This window comes from Podarcis muralis, chromosome 5 (genome assembly GCF_964188315.1).
Source record: "Podarcis muralis chromosome 5, rPodMur119.hap1.1, whole genome shotgun sequence".
NCBI lineage: Eukaryota > Metazoa > Chordata > Lepidosauria > Squamata > Lacertidae > Podarcis > Podarcis muralis.
In genome coordinates this window covers 96125456-96152109 of record NC_135659.1, presented here as the reverse complement: position 1 = coordinate 96152109, position 26654 = coordinate 96125456, and the positions used below count along the sequence as shown (strand labels likewise).

Sequence of the window (26654 nt, the reverse complement as noted above, 5' to 3'; positions counted from 1 at the left end):
CGGGTGCGGCTACTGAGAAGGCCCCCTGTCTGGTTCCCTGTACTCTCACTTCTTGCAATGAGGGAACTGCCAGAAGGCCCTCGGAGCTGGATCTCAAGTGAAAAGCAAGACATATCCTTTACGCTACTATACAAGTAATCGAACCATTAAAGTTTATGGCCTTTTAACTAGTATGCCACAAATGATTATGCATTCACATGAATGATTATACATATCACATGATATGATTCTACAGAGACAGAAAGAAAGAAAATCTTACTTGTTTCACGACTACTGTATGGCCATCCTTGGGCAGATAGAAAAGGTGGTACTGGAGAGCTTGTTCTGCTTTCATCTCCCAGTTGCTGTGTAATATGGCGCACAGTATCTTTGTTTTTTCTGTTCTTTCTGCGCCCAGTAGGCTGCCATCCATCTGCAGCGCCTTGTTCTGAAAAAGTATTCTGCATTGTACTATCTTTGGCAGACTGCAACTCATTTCCTCCGTAATGAGATGGAGAGCTCTGTTCCTCTTTGATACGCAAGGATCCATACCCCATATCACTAGACCACAGAGATTGGGATGAAATGTCATCATGACTATCCATTTTTTGTTCTTGATCCTCTTTTCCATATGTGCTTCCTCCTTCATGACAACTAGCAATGGCTGAATCACCAGAGGAGTTTGCAGGACTTGTCCGCCGAGCTAGCCAGGGAGATATGCTCCTACCAGCCACCACTGCTGAAATCAAAGCATCTGTACTATTGCTGGAGGTTGCTCCAAGTTCATAATCAATAAAATCATCTGATGCATCAGACTTAATGCTTATGTCAAGAGCAGCCTTTATGAAATTGTGACAAGCTTGAACAATATCAGTCATCTGGAGATAGCTAGCAGCTGACATCACCTCAATAACATTCCTGCTGGTCAATGCAAGGTGTGCAGAGTACATGAAGTCAATGATTGCTTTAAACCCCTGGGCTGTTACAATATCTAAATGAGTGACCGTTGCCTGCTCAGAAGTCTTCTGCACCTGGCAGTACAGTGTCTTGAAGTAGCGACTGCTCCCAAGTAAAATGTTTTTGTGAGCTTTGAAAATCTTTCCCTCCACTATAATGCAAACATCACAGAGGATGCCATGCTGTCTTTGTTCATTGAGTTCTTGAAGGAGATGACGATAATGGGAGGCAATTTCCATGTCTTCCTTTCGATTATTCATTTAGAAATATTTGTGCTACTGCTTCCACACAGGTCTGTAAGGGAGAAATAGAGGCATTACCACATTAAAGGGGCTGTCATACTATTTAAATCACCACAAAAATTCAGAGAGGCATTTAGCTATCTTTCCAAGTTTGAAGACAACAATAATTAAGGCATTATACTTAGAACAGAGAGTTTATTGCTTGACTTTAATATTGGATTTGCATTTAATAGGCAGGTTTTTAGAAATGCTAATGTCAGGTGGGGGGAGTTGGTAATTATTGAGATTACAGCAGCTGGGAGGAATGATTTAACCCATTCTTCCCCTGCTGAAATCCTCAGGAAAATCCCTCATTTTAGCAGCAATGGGGGGATTTTCTGGCCATGCAAATACCAGCTTCAGATAATGGACTTTCTCAGGCACACAGCAAGGGAATAAAGAGTTAAATTCCCCCTATCAGCTTGCTGTAAACACAATAATTATTACCCCTTCAACTAATGCTATTTGTGCTTTTAAAAACCTGCACATTAAATATAAAGAAGCACTTGAGGTCCTATCTGGCTTGGCCCAAGAGAATAGCCTGCACTGAATATGTAAACTTGGACCATCAATATTCAATAGCTTTGAATGTTCTTGAAGCTTTGAAGATAGCATGCCAGGATATTAACCTTTGAAAACTAATCAAGAGAAAGTATGAGGTATTTACCACAACTACAGAGAAAAAGAGACTGAGATAAGCTTCCTGTGTTAAGGTATCAAATTTTAAGATCCTAGCAAGCTAGTGTTGATAATTATGTTTGTAGAGGCAAAGCATCCTATAGCAGAAACTCCTCAGGAAAGAAGTTACTAGATTCTGCGCGAGAAACAGCTGAATTCACATCAACCTCAGCTAGGGCTAAGGGTGGTCAGTGCCCACAGATTACGGTGATTGTTGGGAAGGGAGAGAAAACCAGGCAGATGTCAGAATTAAATGAAGAGTTCAAAAAGAAGCAGGGCAAAGGCTAATAGAGTTCTGCCAAGAGAACAAGCTGGTCATCACAAACACTCTTTTCCAACAACACAAGAGACGACTCTACACATGGATATCACCAGATGGGCAGCATCGAAATCAGACTGATTATATTCTCTGCAGCCAAAGATGGAGAAGCTCTATACAGTCAGCAAAAACAAGACCTGGAGCTGGCTGTGGGTCAGATCATCAGCTTTTTATAGCAAAATTCAAGCTTAAACTGAAGAAAGTAGGAAAAACCACTGGGCCGGTAAGATACAATCTAAATCAAATCCCTTATGAATACACAGTGGAAGTGAGGAACAGGTTTAAGGATTTAGATTTGGTGGACAGAGTGCCTTAAGAACTATGGATGGAGGCTCGTAACATCATACAGGAGGCAGCAACGAAAACCATCCCAATGAAAAGGAAATGCAAGAAAGCAAAGTGGCTGATTTGGAGGGGGCTGATGGGAGTAAGCCCACTTTTTGTGATCCTATCTCTTTTTCTACTCTTTTAGATGTGGCAGCCATTTTGTGTTGTACCATGCACTCACAGCTGCCATTTCTCACTGGTGCCCACAGCACTTCAAAATTCCAGATGTGTTCATCAGCCCCAAAAGGTTGGAGTGTACAGATTAATTATAGCTTTATAAGACACTGGTCAATCCATTTTCTTTTAAATTTATCATCAAGTTACTTACAGAACCATTTTATACCATGTACTTTCTGTGCTCAGTAGATATCTGCTGTTTATACTTTTCCATTGTTTTAAAAAGCTACTAAAATGCACCCATTCTAATAAATTTCCTTCAATGAAATTTTACATTCTCCTTTTCCTACCTGTACTATGCCTTGTAGATTTTAAACTTTTGGATAAACTGTCTACAGAAATCTCTAGCCAAAACCATGTCCCTAGTAAATAAAAAATAAAAAAATTATGTGGGCCATATTCCAATGCAGAAGCTCCACTAGCACAACAGACTCCCATGCACGCAACAGAACTTTAGTTCCCACATGCTCTCAAAATCAGCTGAGGAGATATTAGGGGCACACAGGGGGAGCATAGGAAACAGAAATTCCAGCACAACAGCAGAACCCCACTGGTGGACCATTGTGTAAGAAAGTCTGACTAAAATGCATTATCTGCTGAAGTTATTATCTATTCTGTATACTTCTAAGGAATAAGAGTACATGCACAAGCAGCAAATTGCTGCCAACTTTCCAACACCTAATCACACATGTGAATGCAGTTAAGTAGCTTCCACACAATATGACTTTATGATCCAATTTATTTTTCTATTACACTGTCATGAGTTAAGCTTGTTATTAATTCAGCTTCCATGCGAGAAGTGTCCTTCCAATGTCTTCAGATAATTCTTTGTTGACATTATACTCATTATCTTAGTCTCCCTCTCCTTCCCTAGCACTAGATAATTTCTCTTGGAAACACAAAGTCAGCTAATCACACAATGCAATCACCCACCCCCAGGTATTTACCAGCTTTAAGCACATCTGGTTCACAGTTACTGGTAAGCATAATTGAATGTCCTTTAGCTGAGAAAGTGTATATCAGTGTGTGTTGGCTGCTTCAGCTATCTATTCTACATTTGGTTATATTTAGTCTTCTTCTATAATAATTATTCCTTTCCCATTTAGCCAACATGAAAAATAAGAGATGAGTCATTGCTAGGTTGACCTATTGAGACTTACAAGTGTCACTAAATTTCCTTGGATTAGGGCCAGGTTCTTTGATTCTATGCTAAAAACTCAATTCTTGCACCAAAGTAGCTCAATATCCGCAAAAGGGAATAATTTATGCAAATGACACAATACTATAAACTTAATTTACATCCTTCACTTTAGTAATAAAAACAATATTTTTGATAACCTGGCTTTTAATTGAATTTAAATAAATGTGTACATTATATTTCGGAGGGTACTCAGGCAACATGAGATCACTTCTATCAATCTATCTATTAACTTTTTAAGTAAACACCCATTAGAAAAATATCAATTTAGTAATCTAATGTATAGAATATTCCCAACTACAATCACTTCACAAAGGAATAAATTCAAATTCCATCAGTACTGTGGACGGTCCAGATTTTACAAACTGTATACACATAGATTACAAACGAGCACAGTTAAATGTGATTCAGGGATGAGGAAGCAAGCATTTCTGTGCAGCTAGAAAGGTGATAGACCTTCCAGAATCCTGAATCCCCAGGTTTTTGCTTAACCCCACAGATTAGGCAACAATTTTTAATCTGCAGACTAAAGCTTAAAATGTCTCCCAATGACATCTTCATAGACAGTAGCAGCACACTGTTCTTCATACTATTGCTTCCCAGACAGATGAAGTCCTAAAGGAAAACATCTAACCATAAATGACCACTATGAATTTTCAGAACTTGGGAGCATCCAAAGAAATGAGGTTCAGCAAATGAGCTTTTCACTATGCTTGGAAACTAAGCACACTTCTCATGGTGAAACCTTAATGAACTGCATGTTATCTGTTTTACAGTGATAATGGAAAGATAGTTGCCTTCAAGTTTAAGTGAATTGTCCCATTTTCTGCAAAACTGCAGAAAAGTGTAAAAATGCAACTGAAAACAAAAGGTATCTCTCACCACAATTAAGAACATAATCTGTGTGGGAATACCAAACAGAAGACTAGACTGCCACCACTTAGCAGAAGTTTCTAAATACTATATGAAAAAAACAGAGGGCCGGCTGAAAAAGAGAAATGTTTTAACAGGTGTTCTGTGTCCCATTCAATAGTATTTGCTGATATCAGTAGCAAAATGTACATCAAGAGTCAGGCTTTTTGTGAAATCAGAATCCACAGCAATGCCTTCCAGTGTGGTAATGAGAGAATGTAGGACTTCCACTTCATCCCAACATTCTATTTAAACACAGCTCATCTTTTTATGAATTCCTTTCTCTTCAATATGCTTCACTCCATGCTACAAAATGCCATAATAACAGAACTACTGAATTGTGCAGTGTGGTGCATGCAAAAGAATGTAGTTCTTTTCATATTGAAATGTTGACCGTGATTAACTGCATCACAAACAAAGAACTTAACAATGTAGCTATGGATTTAAAGTGGATATGCACCTTTATAAGGGGGTTATGATGGCAAAAGTATGTGTCATAAAGTGGGTTGTATGAATTTCCTAGAGTGAAGAAGTGTACAATTTAAAACAAGCAAGCATGCAAACAGAAAGAGGATGTCCTGAACCCTTTCAACATATATACTCACTCCCCTAAAAAAATTGTTTCTTCCCCTATAGGTGGGTGTTAGTTCTCTTCAAAGAACCATACTGTGAGCATGGAGAACAAAACATGAGTGGAAGTTTCAGCACTATTCCCCCACCCATGCTTTACTTTCAACACCCCTACATTTTTAAACAAGGAAATCAGTTACATGGGTTCTGACACAAATGTTAACTACAGTAACATCTAGTTTCCCTGCCAAGCTAGCAATAGTTCATCAAAATTTATTTCAAGTTCAATTATTCCATTTTGTATATTCCAGTTTTATAAACACAACTTTTTTTCTCATCACAAATCAAATTTATCTCTAGTAGAAATATGATATGTTTAAACAGATCAATTGGCAATGTATGAAACTTTTAAAGCCAGAGCAACAATAGAACATGATATAACTGCAGTATAGGTGTCTGTAGTCAGAAAATTTCTACATCTCTGCTTTGATTATTTTTCATTTTTCTCCAGCCACTCCAAGTGTACTTTCTACAGTTTCTGGATATGTAAAAAGCAGGCAGACCCCTGGATGGATGGATGGATGGATAGGTATCACACAATAAAACTGTAACAGTGAATTTTGTTAACGAATTTATGTGCAAAAGCTATTCTGCAACAGTCTTTCAGAAAGAGAAGTGGGGGGAGAGAGAGAGAGAGAGATCACAAGATGTCCAGATACAGTCAACCCACGTCTTCTAAGTTCCATTAGACATCTGGACAAAGCACAACAACATTCAATTATGGAAGTCAATGCTCCTTTCTTCCCCACCTCCCCCCTGATATTTGAGATGAATTAGATTTGTTAAACCATTACTAAAAATTAAAAATAGAAGCTAGCCAAAGATACTAGCTTACTTTAAGCTATGTGATTATTTGGCAATATGCACTCCATCAAAGTGAGTGTGGTTAGGTTTGCAGCAGGGGAACTAACATTGCATGCAAAAGCTTCCAAGTTCAATCCCTCGTGTCTTCAGATAGGACTGGGAAGGGCTCCTGTCTGAAACTCTGGAGAATGGCTGCCAGTCACTGTCAACAATACTAAGCCAGCTGGATTAAGGATCTGACTTGATATAAAGCAGCTTCCCACATTCCTACATTTCACAGAAATGAGACTTAAAATGGGAAGTATTTGGATTTCTTATCTTCCTTGCACTTTAATAAAGAATATTACCATAAAGCAAAAAAAAAAAAAAAAAAGTTAAGATACTACAAAATCAGCAAGAGAGTTCTGGTATCATCCCTACTCATTAAATACTCAGTCCACCTACAACAGGGGTCAGCAAGGTTTATCTTCCTGTGGGTCGGATCTTCTACGCGTGCCTGTGATTTTTAGTTCTGCACAGATGTGATTTTTGGAGTCTGCGAGTACGCAGATGCGATTTCCGGCGCCGCGGAAGCGAGTCCCCGCGCCACGCTGGTTTATCACAGTGTGCGAGTGGGCAGCTCAGTTCAGCGGCGGCTCATGGACCGGTCAAAAGACCTCCACGGGCTGCTTCTGGCCCATGGGCCTTAGGTTGGTGACCCCTGACCTACAATTCTGGTAAAATTCTGATAGCAGAAGTTTCAGTACTTCATCCTACATACTTTTGCTGTGAGCTTTTGGTTCATAGAAAGCACAGTCACACAAAGATTATTTCTTTGGCAGTGCAAGAAAAAGCAGATAGCAGATCATAATGCATGCAGGTCCCAGTGTGTCAACTTCTTTATAGTTGTCTTGCCAATTGCCACACTTACTGGTAGTTGTCTGTATAAGGCATCGCTGATTTCAACACAATTATGAAAATGAAATTTGACACAAAATGATAGGTGAATGCAAGAGATTAATCAGACAGGAAAGGCCCACAAAGCTGTTGGGGGAGAATGGTACTCCAAGCAAATGCAATAGAAAGCATTAGAGGACAGAAATGGGAGATACAGTAAATCAAATCTTAAGTCTTGTTATGTAGAGGAATGGAGTCATAGAAGCTGACTCTGTCAGCAAACCTCAGCCACCACATTCTACATTAACTTCCACCACCAGATGTGCATACAAAAAACCATGTTTGCTACTGTAGTAACCATCGAGATGTAACAATCTGAAAGAGGTCTCAGCCTTCTCACAAAAGTTGTTTGAAAGACTGTGGCTGCTCTAAGCTACAATCTGAAGATTAAAATGCCAGGGGCATAACCCAAGAATGCATGACCACAGGAGAGCCAACTTCAACAGTAACTAGCAAGTTTCTCCTATTCAAAATGGCCTACCAACCAACTATTCTCTGTCTTAGTTAATCTGAGCTTTAACTGATGTCCCCAAGTTCTGCCTCAACCATGGCCAGAGACTGTAAAGGCCAATAGGCATGGGTCAGATGAGAATTAAATTAACTACTTATTAAGACTCTCCAAGAACTCTAAAAGGTTAGTCACGATGCGTCCTTGTGGAAGCCACACTGGTCCTTATGCAGCAAGGCTTCTTCCTCTATATGCTTCTTTAATAATGTTTTCCACCAAGTTTTATGGAACAGATGTTAAGCTAATAGGCCTGTGATTTCTCAGACCCCCCCACCCCACGGCCAGGAGTTTCAACAGTCAGGACCAGCTTCTTGCTAAATGCCCAATGTACAATTTGTGTCTCTGTGGAACCCAAGACCACATAAAAGAAAGATGTGTATAAACCTCCAGCAGACATGTCAAACACCAACAATTTTGCCCATGAGTAGATAGCAAATTACTGTGGATCTAAGAATTTATTTATGGCTCCCGATGGAAGCAGCCTGGATTTATCATGCCACACACCAGTCAAAATATTTTTGCTGGACACTTCCATGTGGATATGAAAGTGAATGCTGGAGTTGAGTCAAAAAACCCTGAGTGGAACTCAACATTGCCCTATGACAAACATTCCATCTGCACAAGCAATTCAGCTTAGCAGACAGAATGATCCTCCTCCCATGAACTGTTCTGGAGGTTCTCTCGATGCCCCTCCCCAAGCTAATTCTGGTGTGGGGGAAAGCACTTTTGTGGAAGTCCTTGCATCACACTTCCCCGATAAGGCTTGTTAGGAGAATCCTGCCCCTTAATTGTACTTATCTAATAATACTATTTATTTTAAACTTATTCTAACAATATGTAATTTATATACCTCCTTCACGCAAAGATGCCAGAGCAGAGTATGTATAAGGGGGGAAAAAATAGCTCCAAATTTAACATTGTAGAAACAAAATGAAATTCATCAATTAAATTTACAGTAAAAAATTGCAGGCAGCAGCAACAGCAAAACAAACAAACAAAAAAACCCCTTATACCCAGTTCTACAGTGAATCTCAACACTACCCCTGCCCCACTAGACAAAGAAGTACATCTTCAACTAGCAGTGGAAAGCAAGTAAGGCTGAGGTATGGAAGGATAGTTCATTCCATAGGTGTGGATCCACTTCAGAGAATGTCCTGCCACAAGCACCTGCACCGTGGACCACATTAGGTTTAGGAACCACCAAAAGAATTTGATCTGCAAATCATAGACCAGGCTATGGGAGGAGGTGTTTTTACAGATATTTGGGACCCAGGCCATTCAGGGCTTTAAATGTCATCAGAAGCACCTGAAAGACAACTGGCAGCTAGTGCAAGTATTTCAAAATAGGTGTGAGTAACCATTGGCACTCCCCAGTTGCAAATTCCAGACCACTGAAGGGCAACTCCACATAAGAGTGTATTGCAATATAATAGTCCAATCCGAAAACTATCAGAGCTATCCCTGTTCAGGAAAGGCTATGCCTGGTGAACCATCAATAACTGGGAACAATCACTTCTAATCATGAAGCCACCTGACTTTCAAGTGACAAAGATGACTCCGGAAGTGTACACATACCCAGGCTACAGACCTGTTCCTTAAAGGGACTATCCCATCCAGGACAGGCTGTCTTACCAAACCCCATAAAGGCCCATCCATAGCATCTCCATTATGTCTGGATTCAGTTTACTGACCCATACCTAGCCCATTACCACCTTGAAATATCAGGTCAGCACCTGCACTATTTCTCCTGATTCAGACAGGACTGAATGGGATTGAAATTGGTGGTGCACCACCATCAATTTCTTAAGCACCTTGCCCAAGGAGCGGTATTTATTTAACAACTACAGGTTTAAAGAAAGTGCCTCTTTTAAAGCCACTGGCACCTTCTCAGCCCTCAACATTAGCTTTTATTAGCAAAGGAGACATGCAGTAGGCTGAATCCCTTTAAGCTTGCCCACATCCTCAGGCCATAATAACTGAAACTGATTCAATAAAACTTAACCAGATGATGTTCTGGACACATCCACAAGGCTAGTCCTAACTGCAGTATCTAATTCTGTATGGATTCAAGCAATTTTATCTTCAAAGTGCTTAGCGAATTAGTCACAGAATGCCTCCAATCATCTCCTTTATCGGGACAGATACAAATGGCCCCTTCGCTGTGTGTATAAGCTTTTGGATGCCTACTGCAAGCTGCAATGGTGGCAGAGGTGAAGCTCTTCACTGCCATCACTGCCACATAGTAACCACAACTGTATGCTCATTAGCTTTGTTCAGTCATATGTCTTTCAGGATTTACCCAACTTGTGCTACACCATAGTCCATCCTGTTTCATTGCCCACAACTCCCCAGAAGACTATGGAGATCTGTAAGCTCCATAGTGTCTGTCTGAGAAGGCACTTGGGAACAATTGTGTTGAGATCCCTTTCCACTTCAAATACTGTTTTGCAACCAGCTGTGAATCTGATGGTACTATTGTGCAGCTTTCTCTGAACGCTAACCAAAATATCACAGAGAACTTTTGTCAAGTGCTTTGCTGAAATCAAGCTAAACTGTATCCACATAATTCACAGTGTCTACTAATTTTCCTAGTAAAGTGATACAAGATAGAGATAATATTAGTTTAGCGGGATTTATTATTGGCAAATCCATTATGCTAGCTTCTGTGAATTACTACATACTTTCTTAAGAATTTAATTTTGCATTCTTTCCATTTTGGGGGGAAACTGATCAATTGATTGGGAAGCCTACCATGTCTTACCTTTAAACTGCCTAGTTTAAGATAAGACAACAACCATTTGAGTACACAACAAATATTCAGCTAATCCTATTGTGCAGGGTGTCAAAGTTTTCTGGCATAGGTACAAAGCTTCAGAGTTCAGGGAATTATAAGTGTAAAGGATAACTATTTGAATTTCAGGGAGCCTTTTGAGATTTAAACTAAGCCCCTTTTATCCTTTTATTTACCAATTAAATTAAGAATATAGTAACAAGGATTAGTTCACACTACAAATAATGCAGGAAAGCCATGTTGCTAAAAGAAGCAAACAGAACTCAGTTGAAAAAAGGATCACTGCTCAGGAGATGTGGGCTGTTCATGAAAATAATTTTGATTTAAGAAGCTAGAAAGGCAAAAAGTTATGAAACAAAAACTATGCATACTGTACTTGTATTATTAAAACCTTGAAGGAATGGTGAATATTGCAATGAAAAGCAAAAGCTTTCATGAGGAAGTAAAGGCAAGAAATGTATTTTAGAGTATGTTGAGCCAATATCAAAACAATACCAGACCAAGCAGGCACCTACAGTTTGTAATTAAGGCTGCAATCCTAGCAGTGTCTACTCAAAAGTAAGTCTCATTCAATTCAACGAGGTTTACTCCCAGGTACTCAGGTAAGTAGGTTAGGTTTGAAGCCTCACTTCGCTTAGGCTATCCACCCAATAAAGTATGCCAAGGTTGTTTCTGTAAGCTACTCAGAAAGCTTTTCTAATATACAACCTGGAAGAGAAGGACATAGGCTCTACTGTATGGATGTCCTAGAAAACACAAGCCATAGGGACAATGTGGCCCATTTCCTCTGTTCTCTGAAATTCCAAAATCTGACCTGTATATTGCCATACATCATTTATTAAAATAGGTATTATGTCTGTTTAATTAGCAAATAATGTCATATGAAAGAGAAGAAACAGATCCAATTAGTTTACAATGCATAATTGTATCATTCTCACTTATTTAGATATGGCTTCATGGAGTAAACAGGACACCATAGCCTAATCAGAAGCTGTAACAATATGATTCCAATAAGTAGTCTACTAACAGCAAAATTAGCTTTTCATCATCCATTTAAATAACAATCGACACTAGTATCTCATACCGCAAGCCTAAACACACTTACTAGGGAGTAAGCTTAACTGAACACAGCAAAACTTACTTCCAAGTAAACATGCATTAGGATTTCACTGTCAGATTTGCTCATTATTTTCAGGATGGAGAAATGCAAGTTCTAGTTAATCAAGTCCTGGATACTGTTTTGTAGATCCTGTCTGTCCCATAAGGCTCTCCTTTGTTAACTTGTAATAGACCAGAGGATAATTTTTCACTATGTGGAAAACTGTGGTTAACAGTAAGCTCTAAAGTCTAAGACTCTAAATGCATACACACCCCATATCATGAAAGGACTACAAGACTGAGAACTTGACAAGCAATAGCTGCATTCAACTGCTATTAATTCAGTTCAGCACAGCCAATCAATAAAACAGAATTGGCTGTCAAATGCTAAGAGTGGTTCCCTTTATCCCTGAAATACTACTGTATTTAAAGTGACACAGTATAAACTGCCAAACTTTAGTTCACTGAGCTGGCGGGGGGGGGGGGGATATCGTGCAATTTCCAAAGTTTGTGTAAAACTGCAGCTTTTGTCTGTCTCGTGGCAAGAAAGCCGTGTCTAGCTTTCCCTTTTACCAAAATAGAATACTCTTCTCAAAGAAAACCCCTTAAAATAGAAGCAGTAAAAGTAGGGAACCAAGTTACAGTATATGTACTGGTACTTAAAATGCTAGTGTACAACATATATTTAGAAAATGCAACTAAACATTTGAAATGACTCAAGTATTAAAATGCATACAATAACTTCAGTACAAGTGCCTGCAAAACACTGTTTGCAAAACACACTTCCTTATTAGCATATATATAAACACTGCTGATAATAACCTTGTCTCTAATCCATGCTAAATAAATACCTTGACTGAATACAGAGAAAGCTAATTTTAAGAAATATCTCCTAGTAAAACTGCCCTTTGTTTCTATATTTCTTGACACATCAAAAATACATTACTGCATACAATAGTTCTATTATATCTATTTCTGGCTCTCCAGCAGTACAGCAAGCAATAAGGAGCTGTCTTTAAATTGAAGGAATCCTCCCACTGTTAACAGTCCTGGAAATCTGGTTCATTCCTTATTTGTCGTCTGGGACTGAGTTATCAGATGCTACTTGCATGACTTTTACAGAACTGACAACCTATTTACAGACACAAAAAGGCAATCTACAACTTAAAAACTTCTACCATCACCTTTAGGTTGTTGTTTTTAAAGGAAACCTTTTACTCTCCCTACAAATTATTCTTTTGGGGTGTTGACACCCCCTTCATAAAATGTTCCCTACCTGTATGCAACATTTTCAAATCAATTCCCTTACTTATCACAAGCATATTATGTAGTCCTCCAGCTTTAGGCAGGGAATGCATTATTCTGAAGACTGGGTTTTTAAAAATATACAGGGTCACTACCAATATTTCAGCTTGCAATTAAAATGGAGGAAAGGCCAGCCGATCGGTGCCTGACTTCAGGGGGAGACAATAACCCCAAACAGGCCTGGCTTTAGAGAGGCAGAAAGAGAAAGCAAGCGAAGGATAAATATACAACATGTTTCACCAGTATTATTACCTCATCCCTTTCTTCCAAGCAGTTTTGAGCCACTCTCTCTTGTCAAGCTCTTGGGTCCAACTTGCACAGATGCTTATTTTTAAACGCTGTGGGGTGGTTTTTGTTTGCTTTTCAAATAAAATTATCAAACCAGAATGGAAAGGCTTGCTATTTCACGAAGTGGAGCTGCTGTTAAAATGCCCCCTTGTCTCCTCTCCACTCCCTTGAGCTGGGTGTTGACGCAGCAGAAATTACCAGCTGGAAAATTCCCCTTTTGGAGGTTAGAGGGAGGGGTGGGGTGGGGGGAGAAGAGGAGGAGAGAGGGGGTGGGAGAGAAGCAGGGAGGGGGGTTAAACCCTGCCAGTCACAGAGCTGTCCCCCCATCTATCCACCCACCTAGCCCCAAATAAGGCATCATGTCCCGAGGTGAAGGAAGATCAGAGGAGCTCCATGCCCCTTCCACACACAGGGGGGTGGGAAAGTCATCTCAGCAAACCGCCCCCCAACCACGTCCCACCCTCCAGCTGGGATTTTACCCAGCTGCCCTTCCAGCATATCTCAGGGAACAGGCACAGCGTGCGTGCGCCGCGCGCAAGGAGGACGCGCGGCCCCCACGAACCTCCCATTGGGCGGGCGAGCGAGGGGTTGGGGGGGGGCTAAAATCCATGACGGGGGGGGGGGCGAAACGAGTATCCTTTGCCTTCAATTAGGAGAGGTGGGACAGGAGGAGGGGGGAGAAGGGAAGCCGATGCCCTCATTCAACTGCCCCCCAAAGGTCAATTTCTCTTCTCTGCTGTCCCCCAAAGGAAACCCCATCCATAGTATGTGTGTGTGTGTATATATATATCTATATAGCTATATATCTATCTATATATCTATCTATATCTATATATCTATATATATATATATATAAATAAAATCACTCACCCCATACTATCTAGAGAGAAGGGGTGTGTGGTAGTGGGGGGACAAGTCCCCCCCCCCCACCAAGCAAAACGCAAAAAATCTCCCTACAGGGATCTAGGTTAATGGGAGACTTTGAAAATGCGCTGCTGCGCGCCATAAATAAATACACCCAGAGACCCGAGTTGCCAGGTCTTTTAAAACATACTTTTCCTAGAAATAAAGAGAAGGAGGAAAAAGTATCGCGAGCGGGAGCGCAACCCAATGCGGTTAAGAAGTGGGGACGGCGCGTTTTTTAAAAGAAATGAAATAAAAAAGCAAGTTTTTGTAGAGCGCTTAAGGCTATTAGGAAACAACAACCACCTATTCCTCCCCCCCCCCCCCATTACAGAGAAAATCGCCTCAGGGCAGAGAAAGCGGTCGCCGTCGACCACGGGGGAAGGAGGAAATAAAGGGGTGGTGATATTACGGATAACCTTGTAAGATGTATAAATGGAAAGCGGTTTTTTTTATTTAAAAAAAAATGTTTTGTTTGTTTATTCTGCCTGCCTGCCCATCTCTCTCTTACCTGCGCTTCATGAGGAGCGCGGCCGGAGCGCTGGCTCCACACGGTCACACTCCGCGTCTTTCTCTTCATGAGTTGTGTGAAGGGGGTGGGGGGGGGGTCGGGCGAAGAGAAAGAGAGAGAGGGGACGGTTGTGGGGGGGGGAGAGAGAGATATGTGGGGAGGGAAAGAGAGCGAGCTGGTGCGCGCTCCCGCCTCGCTTTCTTCCCTGCCCCCCCTCCTGAGGGAAAGGAGGCGCGCGCGCTCCACTTCCCCTCACAACTTGGCCCTAGAGAGGGGAGGGGCCGCCGCGCTCGAGCCGGCAATTAAAAAAAAACCCCACAACTAGAGGTGGGCGTGGCCAAGCGAAGGGTGGGCGGGGCTCCTGTGGAAAAGGAAGAGCTGAGGGGAAGGCGAAGTGCAGCAGCCGCGTCGCTGATTGGGCGTAGCTGAGCACAGGCCTCCCTAAGCCACACCCACGCGGAGTCTTTTTTTTTTTTCTTCCCCTCTCTTTCTTTCTGTCGGTTGAGGCCCCGCCCACCCGGCCTCCCCTCGCGCCGGCAGGGGATTGAGAGAGCGCGCGAGGTGGGAGCGCAACTGTCAAGCTTGCCGGACACGAGGGTTGGTTGCGCGCCGGCGGGAGGGGGGGGGGAGGAGGCCGCTGAGCATCATGGGACGAAGCCGAGCCTGACAAGACTGTTGCCAAGGGCAAGTTGGGGCTTCTGTCTCCCTGGCAACGGTCAGGGCCTTTCCTCCCCTCCTGCCACCGCTGTCCTTCACGCCCTCTAACATTGCGGCGAGGGCTTAATGTAGGGGGACAGTTAAGCGAAGTGAGGGGGGATTCGCACACGTAGCTGCTTTCCTCCTGGCCGTGAGGGGATTGGCGAAATTAAAAGGAAATGCATCGTGCCATGGTGTTTAAACGCACCTTGTAAGAAGGGATCCAACAGACGCTCAGTAACTCGCAAGCCACCACAAAAATCAAAGGCAGAGCGAGAAGAGATGATCTGGATATATAGCAACTGCCTCTTTAAAAGAACAATTTGGAAGCCAGCTGAATTTCATAGAATTCACCCATCCCTGCAAATGCACATGTAATTTATTTAACAAACAAATAAATAAATTGGGGAAAATCCCGCCTCCAATAATGTGAGTTCTTCAAAGCTAATAACTTATGCACATAAATTCCACAACATGGCAGAAATACCTGACGTGTCGCGAAACAATATAATTTTCAGCTTTACATTAACAGCTAATTTTCAGCTTTACATTAACAGCTGGGAAGTTCAGAACTGATATATATCAAAGTATTCCAAGGAGCACCAACTCTCAGCCTCTCCTAGCTTCAAAAAAGAAAAAAACCTGTCTGTGCAACTTTGAAAACTTCCTGATCTATAAAGTGTGTGTGTTTGCCGAATAAAATAATTTTGGTATCCTCCACATCCTAGCTGTGTTTTGTTTTTTAATTTCAAAATTCAGTCCATGCTGAACCAAAATGCTGAAGTCAAACAGCTGGCCTGATAAAAGCCAAACTTGCACCCTCAAGAACAGTGCTCCATATGCTGAGATGGCTAAAACACCTGTCCTACAGGAGGGGAAATCAAGTTTTGGGTTTTAAAAAGAAGTGCAAAAAGTAATAATGGCTTCCTGTCTATGCAAATACATCAGAGAATAAGCATATAATAGAGTTCTGAAGTTTAATAAAATATGCTACAGTCTTTCCATTACCTCTTTTTTAATCATGTTCACCTTTCAAATCTATACGCTAATTTATGCCACTGTGGTTAAGAGTGTCAGGAATGGAAGAGTGGATATACTGGTGCCAAATCCCACTACAGCTACACCACCCCTAAAACCAGCCAAAAGAGATAATTGTTCCTGCTCTTTCTAACTTAGTTCTAACTTTTTAGCTCACTATAAACCTGCTGCAGCAAATTCTAAAACAAACGCAGTTTATTGTCCAAACTGCAGGGTGGAGGAGTCTGTGGGTTGCAGAAAAGGTCAATTTACTCAAATTGCCTCATCAGACTTCCTCCAAATCACGCAGCCCAGTTGCATTCAGAAGCCTCGTGCTCATTTGACATGCATGCAGTTAGTTTTAAAATGTTCAGAAACTAAATTTCACGCATGAAGTTAAAGCCTAAGACTCCTGTCATTCATGCTGACTAAGCCACAGGGCTCAGGTAATATAATACATGCACATCAGGGATGCACAGCAACATTTTTCCCCAGGGCCCACTTGTTTAAGCCAATAGTGATCTCAGTTCTCTGAGTGCCAGCCCTTACGTAGCCAAAACAGCACCATCCATGCAGAAGAGGAAGATACCAGCATGCTCAGGGGATCCCAGGGGTTTGCAGAAGTTCCCTCTCTCTCTCTCTCTCTCTCTCTCTCTCACACACACACACACACACACACACACACGAGGAAAATAAACTAATAGGGTGACACCCCAGAAACTGCCAATAAAAACGGAGCGTGCTCAGTGGGCATGGGGGAATCCTGAGTGAAAGTCTGAGGAATTGGTTGAAAACTGGGGTGGTGGCAGTATGGAGTATTCTGGAAAAGGCTGGCTGGAACTCTGACCAGGAACACATTTTGTTGCAGGTCCCACTTCTGCTTCAGCCTGTAGCTCAGTCAGTACTAGAGCATAAGACACTTAATCGCAGGGTTGTGGGTTCCAGCCCCACGTTGGGAAAATATTTACTGCATTGCACGGAGTTGGAATAGAATAGATGGTCTCTGTGGTCCCTTCCAATTCTATGATTCTATGAACCTGAGCCCTTCACTTAAAGCATTTTCTTTCTTTTTTTTTCTTTCTTCCTTTTTCTTTTTTAAATCTGAAAGCGTAATCTTATGCTAGGCCCTGATACCAAATCCTGGTGTTACTCTGCCTGAGTGAGTAGAGCCATTCGCTGTCCGTGGCATCCATATGTAACGGATTGTAACTTTCGGCAGGCATGGCCCCAGTGAAAACAGACATTGGATCAATATCTGTGCAAGAGTGAAGAAACATCGTTTCACGCATGCAAAAGCCGCCGCAGCTTCGCTTGAAAGCCTGAGTGAATTTTGTTAACCGTCCTTCAGATCCGCTCATTCATTGCACTCTGAACGTCTTTATTTTAAGAAAAGAAGATCAATACAAATTGATTAATGCAACAAAGCTGTCTTTCAAGGCTGACATAGTTTTTTCTCAGCAGCCTTTTCTGCCGGGTAGCTGAAGGCAACTCTTGCTAGGAAGAGTTCTGTTGCCAGTCAGATAAATCATGGTTTGCCCGTTGCAATAGCCCATGTACTTGTGCAAATCTAAAAGCGCGATTGAGGACATGAAAAAGCCAATTTATCACCTCATGGCATTTCAGCCAACAGCTCTTTGAAGTCGCCCAGTATTAAGAGCTGTGATGTGGTCTGGATCAATTGCTTGCTTCATTGTAAGACTATTTAGGATGCATGTTACGGCCCAGCTTCCAACACTGACTGAGTGCAGGGTGCAGGGCCCATGTTCTGCCATGCTTCCACCCAGTGGCTGCTGCTGCCACTGAACATTTATTCACACAAAAGTCCTGTCCATCCTTACAGACTGTTCCATCACACTCTCTCCTCTCCATTCCCTGCCTCCTGCTTGCAAGCTTTGCGACTGGTCAGCAGCCGACAATGTAGCAGTGAAGCTGGAAATCATTTGTTCCCCAAGTATGGTTCATGCAGATCAGCCTTCTCATTCCTGGTGCCCTCCAGGTGTTGTTGGACTACAACTCCCATCAGCTGGCTGATGGGAGTTGTAGTTCAACAACACCTGGAGGGCACCAAGCTGGAGAAGGCTGGTGTAGATGAAGTGTGATTTCTATTCAAAAAATAAAATATTATAAATTATGATGAATAACATAATTATAGGGACGCGGGTGGCGCTGTGGGTTAAACCACAGAGCCTAGGACTTCCCGATCAGAAAGTCGGTGGTTCGAATCCCCACGACGGGGTGAGCTCCCGTTGCCTGGTCCCTGCTTCTGCCAACCTAGCAGTTTGAAAGCACATCAGAGTGCAAGTAGATAAATAGGTACTGCTCCAGCAGGAAGGTAAATGGTGTTTCCGTGCGCTGCTCTGGTTCGCCAGAAGCAGCTTTGTCATGCTGGCCACATGACCCGGAAGCTGTCTGCGGACAAATGCCGGCTCCCTCAGCCAATAAAGCGGGATGAGCGCCACAACCCCTGAGTCGGTCACAACTGAACCTAATGGTCAGGGGTCCCTTTACCTTTAATATAATTTTACCAACCCAAGCATAGCTTCAGTGAGAACACTTGCAAATAAGTGGTTTACGAATTGCATTCTTAAGGTCTTCTCATTCCAGCTGCTTATGACTGTATTTTCTCTGTAGACTCCTCCACTTCTGGGAATGAATTCCTCCATCGCCCTTGCGTGTCTTTGATTTCAGGCATGCATGCCCTAATTCCCACCCTACAACCCCCAGGATTTTTTACTCCTCCCCGCCCCCCTCCTCTGCTGGAAGAAGGTATGTATTTATTTAGCTCTGTGTGTCAAGCGAGCTTCATTCCCTTGTGAGCTGCAGCAGCTGCAACCTGACTTCTGCCTTGGGGAGTGTGCTCAGAGATGGAAAGGGGAGTTCCAGGAAGAATCTCCCTCAAAGGGTCTAGGAAAAGCTGGAAGGGTCAAGTCCCCTATTCCCCACCCCAGTTCTTCTAGGTTGTTCCAAATTTGCTCATCGTTTATTTTCATTCTGGCTCTTTCAAATTTGGGTATTGCTGACTTTTGAACAACCTTCTCTCTTTTGCAAATAACAGGAGGGGAGATAAGAGATGTGCATTGTGCCCTTAGCATATGTGATCTACATTCAAGGCCTCTCCTGGCATGACTTTCAGCTCTTTCAGGATTATGATGAATTGATTAATGAATTAAGTGTAAGTTTGGGGAGGAAGAACTAGGCTCAAAGGTACGGCGTCCTCCAAAGCCCAACCCCACGATTCATTGAATGTCAAAGGGTAAGTCCCCCTCAGTGCTGAAACGATCTTTTGGAAGGGAGAAATTATTCTCCAAGCAAATCCTTTAAAGCTGCAAAGTGGTTGTCTTCTGGCCACTTGGAGGATTCACAAGCAGTCTGTGTGCATCCTCCAAGCTTTTTGAGCCCTAGGCTTAAAACAGGAGAGTAAAGGCCTCTGCTTCTTTTCATCATCTGTACTCCAGCCAAGGATTCGCAACCACACAGTGGCTTCTATTGCCAGGAGTGTGCTCTAGTCTAGCAGCAACAAGCATAGCTGTCAACTTACAGATTTGAAAATAAGGGACCAGCAGCCAAAATAAGGACCTGCAGCCTCACCTGTTCCAGGCACTCCAGTCTTCCTGTCCTCCTGCAGTCTGGTCAAACTCAGGCTGGGTAGCTTCGAGAACACTGTCCAACCAACTTTGTAACCAGAGGTTCAACTGAATAGAATCTGAATCACATGCACCACAAGGCCTATGCAGCCTCAACTTAAGATGGCTCCCCGGCCTGGCTTTGCACTGCAAAGTTTGCAGCAGCACGTGCAACAAAATGGCGTCCAGCATTCAAAAACCTCCTCAGCTTGCATTAACTAGCCACACACAAGGCATGCAAGCTCAACTCCCCAGTCGTTCTTAGACTTCTTATTGGGTGAGCAACGCAGCCAAGCAACACTGTTGGAGCCTCCCTCTTCCCTGGCCTGCAGGGAGGGAGGGAGAGGAGCTGCTTCCTTTGAAATTTAAGGGACATCATTTAAGGGACATTTAAGGGACATCCATCAATAAGGGACAGCAGCAGGACATGACACTGGAATAAGGGACTGTCCCTTCAAATAAGGGACACTTGACAGCTATGAACAAGGGTGTGGTGCGCAATCGACCTGTGGCTAGTGCAAGTTGTAGAGATTTGAGGGAAGACCGTACTGTCCATCCATGATTTTCCTGCAAGGACAGGACATGGGGGGGGGGGTACAACCCTGTCATTCATATATGTTTTCTCAGGCAACCCAGTCAAATGGGTGGGGTATAAATAATAAAATCATCATCATCGTTATTAAATAGGTGTCCCTATTTTCATTGAAGGGATGCGGGTGGTGCTGTGGGTTAAACCACAGAGCCTAGGACTTGCCGATCAGAAGGTTGGTGGTTCGAATCCCCGCAACAGGGTGAGCTCCCATTGCTCGGTCCCAGCTCCTGCCAACCTAGCAGTTCGAAAGCACGTCAAAGTGCAAGTAGAAAAATAGGTACCGCTCCGGCGGGAAGGTAAACAGTGTTTCCATGCGCTGCTCTGGTTTGCCAGAAGCAGCTTAGTCATGCTGGCCTCATGACCCGGAAGCTGTTTGCCGGCTCCCTCGGCCAATAAAGCGAGATGAGCGCCACAACCTCAGAGTCGGCCACGACTGGACCTAATGGTCAGGGGTCCCTTTACCTTTATTTTGATTGAAAAAATGTTGGAAGGTATGTGAAAATGGCTTTCTCTTGAACCAACTCAGTGAGACGGGTACCGGGAGCACTGTGTAGATTCTTTTTATTATTATTATTGAATTATATTGCAAATACATACAAATCAAAACTTTTAAACGTGAAAAGAAGAAAAAAGATTTTAACAGCTTACAAAGAACAAAAGAAGAAAAGAAAGAAGAAAAGCAGAAATCTTAATAAATTACATAAACTAATACAATTATATCTTAATGAAGATAAGAAAAAATCATAGATGGAACAGCGTTAATTCATTCATTATAAAACAAAATAAAAAAATTGCTTCCAGTAGCACCTTAGAGACCAACTAATTTTGTTATTGGTATGAACTGTCGTGTGTATGCAAAGGAATTTTTAAATTTTGTTTCGACTACGGCAGACCAACACGGCTACCTACCTGTAACTATTATTAAACTAAGACTGTGTAGTACTGTGTAGATTCAATCATATCCCTATCCTATGGAACGGGAAGGAACTATTGTTTAAGTTATTGCGACACAACACTATAAGATTTTGCCTTCTGCGGTCCCATTCTATGCAAGAAGCTGACGTCAACTGCAAGAGTTAAGGACTCCACATTCCTAATTCATATTACACTGGGGCAAAGGTCATCTGGTTTCTTTATCAGGCGTTCCTGGAGGGGAGAGAGGAGGAAGGAAGGGGGTGCTGATGGGGAACCACTGAAGTCCGTGAATTATAATACTTTCAATGGTGGGAGTTGACAAGTTGACTGTAACTTTTTCCATGATGTGAAACAAGGCATTTGTTGGTTTGTGGGAGGAACCACTCAAGGGAATTCTCTCCTGAGATGTCTCCAGGAGAAGAAAATAAATGGCGATGTATATGTGTGTGTGTGTGTGTGTGTGTGTGTGTGTGAGCGCGCGCTCTTGCTTTGCAGCCAAATCCTAAACCTGTGTATTCTGGAATAAATCCCACTGAGTTCAATGGAACTTATATCCCAGTAAGTATTCTTAAAACAGGAGCCGTTGTGAGCTTCCCATGCCATTTTGTGAAAGAAAAAATCACTTTGCATTGCATGACTAAGCCCATCACATTGCTGTACAGCAGCTCTCTTGAGGGCCAAAATGTCCAGATGTCCCTTTTAGTGTGCATTCACGATTATTATGCTCATGATGGTTATATGCAATCCTGCTTTCAGTTCAGTTTGGGGGCAAACATACTGCTCTTTCCCTGGTCGTTGCATGACCTAAAGTTTCCTGGTGAAATCCTGTAACCTTTAATAGTACCAATGTTCCACAAGACGAAGGGTCATCCCTCTTTAGTTGCCCTATAGCGCCAAAGAGCCCCCCGAGATGGCAACACTGGGGTACCTTGGGTTACATACGCTTCAGATTACAGATGCTTCAGGTTACACACTCCGCTAACCCAGAAATAGTGCTTCAGGTTAAGAACTTTGCTTCAGGATGAGAACAAAAATTGTTCTCCAGCAGCGCGGCAGGAGCAGCGGGAGGCCCCATTAGCTAAAGTGGTGCTTCAGGTTAAGACCTGTTAAGAACAGCTTCAGGTTAAGAACAGACCTCCAGAACGAATTAAGTACTTTACCTGAGGTACCACTGTATGGCAGAATGATTTGTGGAGGGTCCACTATATATTCAGAAGTAATGTGCTATTATGATGTCACAACATACTGCAGAAGACACCTGCAAAAAAACACACACCACAAACCCACCTGAAATATACTCAGAGCTGAGTGTGAATTTCATGCTCTTTATTCAGCTTGTAGTAGCAATGAATGAATCTTTCCCCAAAACGTCTGCTATATATACATTATTTACACAATGGGCCCCACGTGATTGGCTAATTCCGGGCTGCTCCTGTAGGCCAATCAGGTTGCTGATTCCCTTCATCCAGCAGCCTGATTGGCTGCTCCTGCAGGCCAATCAGGTCGCTGATTCTCTTCCACCTGGAGCTGGATTGGGTGGCTCCTGCGGACCAATCAGACTGCTGCGTTCTGGATCCTATTGTTCTAGGATTCAGCTCAGTACATAACACCACCAGTGTGCAGGGGGCCTGCAGTAGACGATAGAGTGATAACCAATGCCTGACATATTTAGAGTAAACCCACAGAAATGGATGAAGTAACTTAAATGCATTCATTTCGGTGGGTCAACTCTTGAGTACAGTTTAGTTGGATGCTACCCTCAGTTCATTCACCTGCTATAAAGATGACGCAGTAACACTGGGGAAGTATCACACGTCAACTAATAACGCAGAATGATGTGTGGAGAGACCAGTATAAATCTAGAACGAATGCGCTATTATTGTGTCGGCGACATGTCTCAGAAGACACCTGCTCCCCCCCCCAAAAAAAACCCACCAGAGTCTCCAACTCACATCAGACGCTGTTCATCTGGTTTTTGAATGCAACCAGCATACAGTATCTTTAACCCTGAGGGCCAACAGGAATACTTTCCCAATTGGTAAATGTCACTAGAGGTGGAGGAGCGATAATGGGATTTGTGAAATTGCTTCATGCTCTAAAGACAAGCAGGAAGTTCCAGGGCAATTTTACAGAGTTTGTTTCATTTTGGAGGAAAGCGGAGTTTGGGGCTTGCAGGGGACTTTTAACACTTGGCACCAGGCCTCACCCTGCTTACCAAATTTGGACACTGCCCAAATGTTCCTTATCAACCAATAAGGATTATATACCCTGCTTTTGTATTGTGGTAGAATCAGCAGTCATAAACCCCAAAGCTTTGGAATGAGATTGGCAGAGAGCGGACAAACTCTTAGGACAGAAGTGATCTTGCATATTTAAAGTGTAGTTGTAAGATTCCAGAAATTGTGGGGGAAATGGCCTATCTGGGCAATCCTAGGCTCACTCCGTGCTACTCTGCTGCAAATGCTAGTTACCGTATTTTTCGCTCTATAAGACGCACCAGACCACAAGACGCACCTAGCTTTGGGAGGAGGAAAACAAGAAGAAAAAAAATTCTGAATCTCAGAAGCCAGAACAGCAAGAGGGATCGCTGCGCAGTGAAAGCAGCAATCCCTCTTGCTGTTCTGGCTTCTGGGATAGCTGCACAGCCTGCATTCGCTCCATAAGACGCACACACATTTCCCCTTACTTTTTAGGAGGGAAAAAGTGAGTCTTATAGAGCAAAAAATACGGTACCTTGTAGCTGCAACCACAAGGGGAAAGAATATCTTGGCCCCATTCGTGGCCAATAGAACAAGCACCACCAATTGCTATTTAAGCAAGGAGACAAGCAAGGGGAGATCAGCCTGGCCTGGCCTGAACAGGATATAACTTCTGACTTAGAGCCCATCGCTTCATTCTCACCTTTTCTCCTCCACTTCCCTTGTGGGTTTTTGTAAGCCAGGGGCAGGTGCCTCTCTCTCTCTCTCTGCTTTTAAAACTGATGTGAGCTGAATTGCAAGGCAATCCTTGTCTGAAAAGACAGACAACATAGTATATAAATCTATGGACAGTATTTCCTAAACTGTCATATTTCGAACACCATCTTAAAGGGGGCATTGGCCCTTCTTTCAAATCCCGGAAGAATGATTCTGTTACAATGATGCATGCTGCCGCAGTTGCGCACATCGTCTACCGTGGCGGGGGGGGGGGGGGGGAGGGAATCCTTGCACTAAAACTCTTGGTATTAGCTCTGTGTATAAAGGGACGCGGGTGGCGCTGTGGGTTAAACCACAGAGCCTAGGATTTGCCAATCTGAAGGCCGGCGGTTCGAATCCCCGCAACGGGGTGAGCTCCTGTTGCTCGGTCCCTGCTCCTGCCAACCTAGCAGTTCGAAAGCACCTCAAAGTGCAAGTAGACAAATAGGTACCCCTCCGGCGGGAAGGTAAACAGCGTTTCCGTGCGCTGTTCTGGTTCGCTGGCCACATGACCCGGAAGCTGTACGCCGGCTCCCTCGGCCAATAAAGCGAGATGAGTGCCATAACCCCAGAGTCGGCCACAACTGGACCTAAAGATCAGGGGTCCCTTTACCTTTACCTTATATGCTGGCAAATTTACGTAATCATCGAATGAACTGGCTCGGAGTTTTTTAACCAAGTGACAGCCCCACTGCAGCAATGACCCTGTAATGAGAGAGGGGAGGAGAAGGAGCACCCAGAAACTGAACTGGTGATCATGAAATGACTAGTTTTTCACACCCTACATTTCAGTGCATTGACAAGTTAAACTTCTGACAAGGGCTCTCTGTGACCAGACGTCAAACAAGAGCAGCATCGGTGTTATCTCTGTGTTTTGAGATTGCGGGCGAAGCACGTTCCCCCTCCCAACCTCATCAAACCTTTTCCTCTCTGAGGTTTTTATTTCATGTGCACTCAGTACATCTGGAGAGAACAAGTGCCGTGGGCAATTTTTTCCTTCCCTAAGCCTCTCAGTGAAATGTTGACATGCTCAGAATAAATTTCTGATCCCTCGTTTCTTTCTACCACCGTGAAGACTTTAAAAATCTGGTTGGCTTTGACAGAGTTGCCTATGTTGGCTGCAATTCTATACATGCTTGCCTGGAAGAAAGCACCAAGAAAATAATAAAGAAGACTTGTTGTTGTTGTTGTTTAGTTGTTTAGTCGTTTCCGACTCTTCGTGACCCCATGGACCAGAGCACGCCAGGCACTCCTGTCTTCCACTGCCTCCCGCAGTTTGGTCAAACTCATGCTGGTAGCTCTGAGAACACTGTCCAGCCATCTCGTCCTCTGTCGTCCCTTTCTCCTTGTGCCCTCAATCTTTCCCAACATCAGGGTCTTTTCCAGGGAGTCTTCTCTTCTCATGAGGTGGCCAAAGGATTGGAGCCTCAGCTTCAGGATCTGTCCTTCCAGTGAGCACTCAGGGCTGATTTCCTTAAGAATGGATAGGTTTGATCTTCTTGCAGTCCATGGGACTCTCAATAATCTCCTCCAGCACCATAATTCAAAAGCATCAATTCTTCGGCGATCAGCCTTCTTTGTGGTCCAGCTCTCACTTCCATAAGAAGACTTAGTTTTTGAATAAATATATTTAGGATCAGCATGATCAAAATTTAGGGAGTGTTCAAATATACAAATCATTTTTGGTGTTCATGTGTTGAGTGTCGTTGCTTATGTAGTCAAAATGGCACCATTCACATGCACAAAAGGAATGTTATCAGCAGAGTCAAGGGAACACTGAGTTTTGAAGAAGTATCATTCCCCCCAAAATATCTTTAGGGGAAAAACCTCTAAAGGCAGGGCCAGATCAAGGCCTTTAGGTGCCCTAAGCACTTAAAAGATTTTGATGCCCCATATATAATTCAAGGGACGCGGGTGGCGCTGTGGGTAAAAGCCTCAGCGCCTAGGGCTTGCCGATCGAAAGGTCGGCGGTTCGAATCCCCGTGGCGGGGTGCGCTCCCGTTGTTCGGTCCCAGCGCCTGCCAACCTAGCAGTTCGAAAGCACCCCCGGGTGCAAGTAGATAAATAGGGACCGCTTACTGGCGGGAAGGTAAACGGCGTTTCCGAGTGCAGCGCTGGCTCACCAGATGCAGCTTTGTCACGCTGGCCACATGACCCGGAAGCGTCTCTGGACAGCGCTGGCCCCCGGCCTCTTGAGTGAGATGGGCGCACAACCCTAGAGTCGGACACGACTGGCCCGTACGGGCAGGGGTAGC

The 26654-nt window shown here is 43.3% G+C and overlaps 1 protein-coding gene across 3 annotated transcripts in view; it reads right to left on the bottom strand.

The window, feature by feature from the left end:
• Window positions 1–14868, bottom strand: part of ZBTB46 (zinc finger and BTB domain containing 46) — a 56738-nt gene extending 41870 nt beyond the window's left edge. The window contains exons 1-3 of one of the 3 annotated variants that reach the window (XR_013393045.1): window positions 14603–14868; window positions 13153–13402; window positions 260–1230 (exon numbers count right to left, since the gene is read on the bottom strand). Coding sequence is in view for 1 of the 3 variants with exons in the window: in XM_028735491.2 (XP_028591324.2) it covers window positions 260–1196 (937 nt within the window). In the remaining 2 variants the exon portion in view is untranslated. The remainder of the gene's footprint in view (window positions 1–259; window positions 1231–13152; window positions 13403–14602) is intronic. The other 2 variants (XM_028735491.2, XR_013393046.1) reach the window with 2 other exon arrangements.
• Between the last annotated feature and the right edge of the window lie 11786 nt (window positions 14869–26654).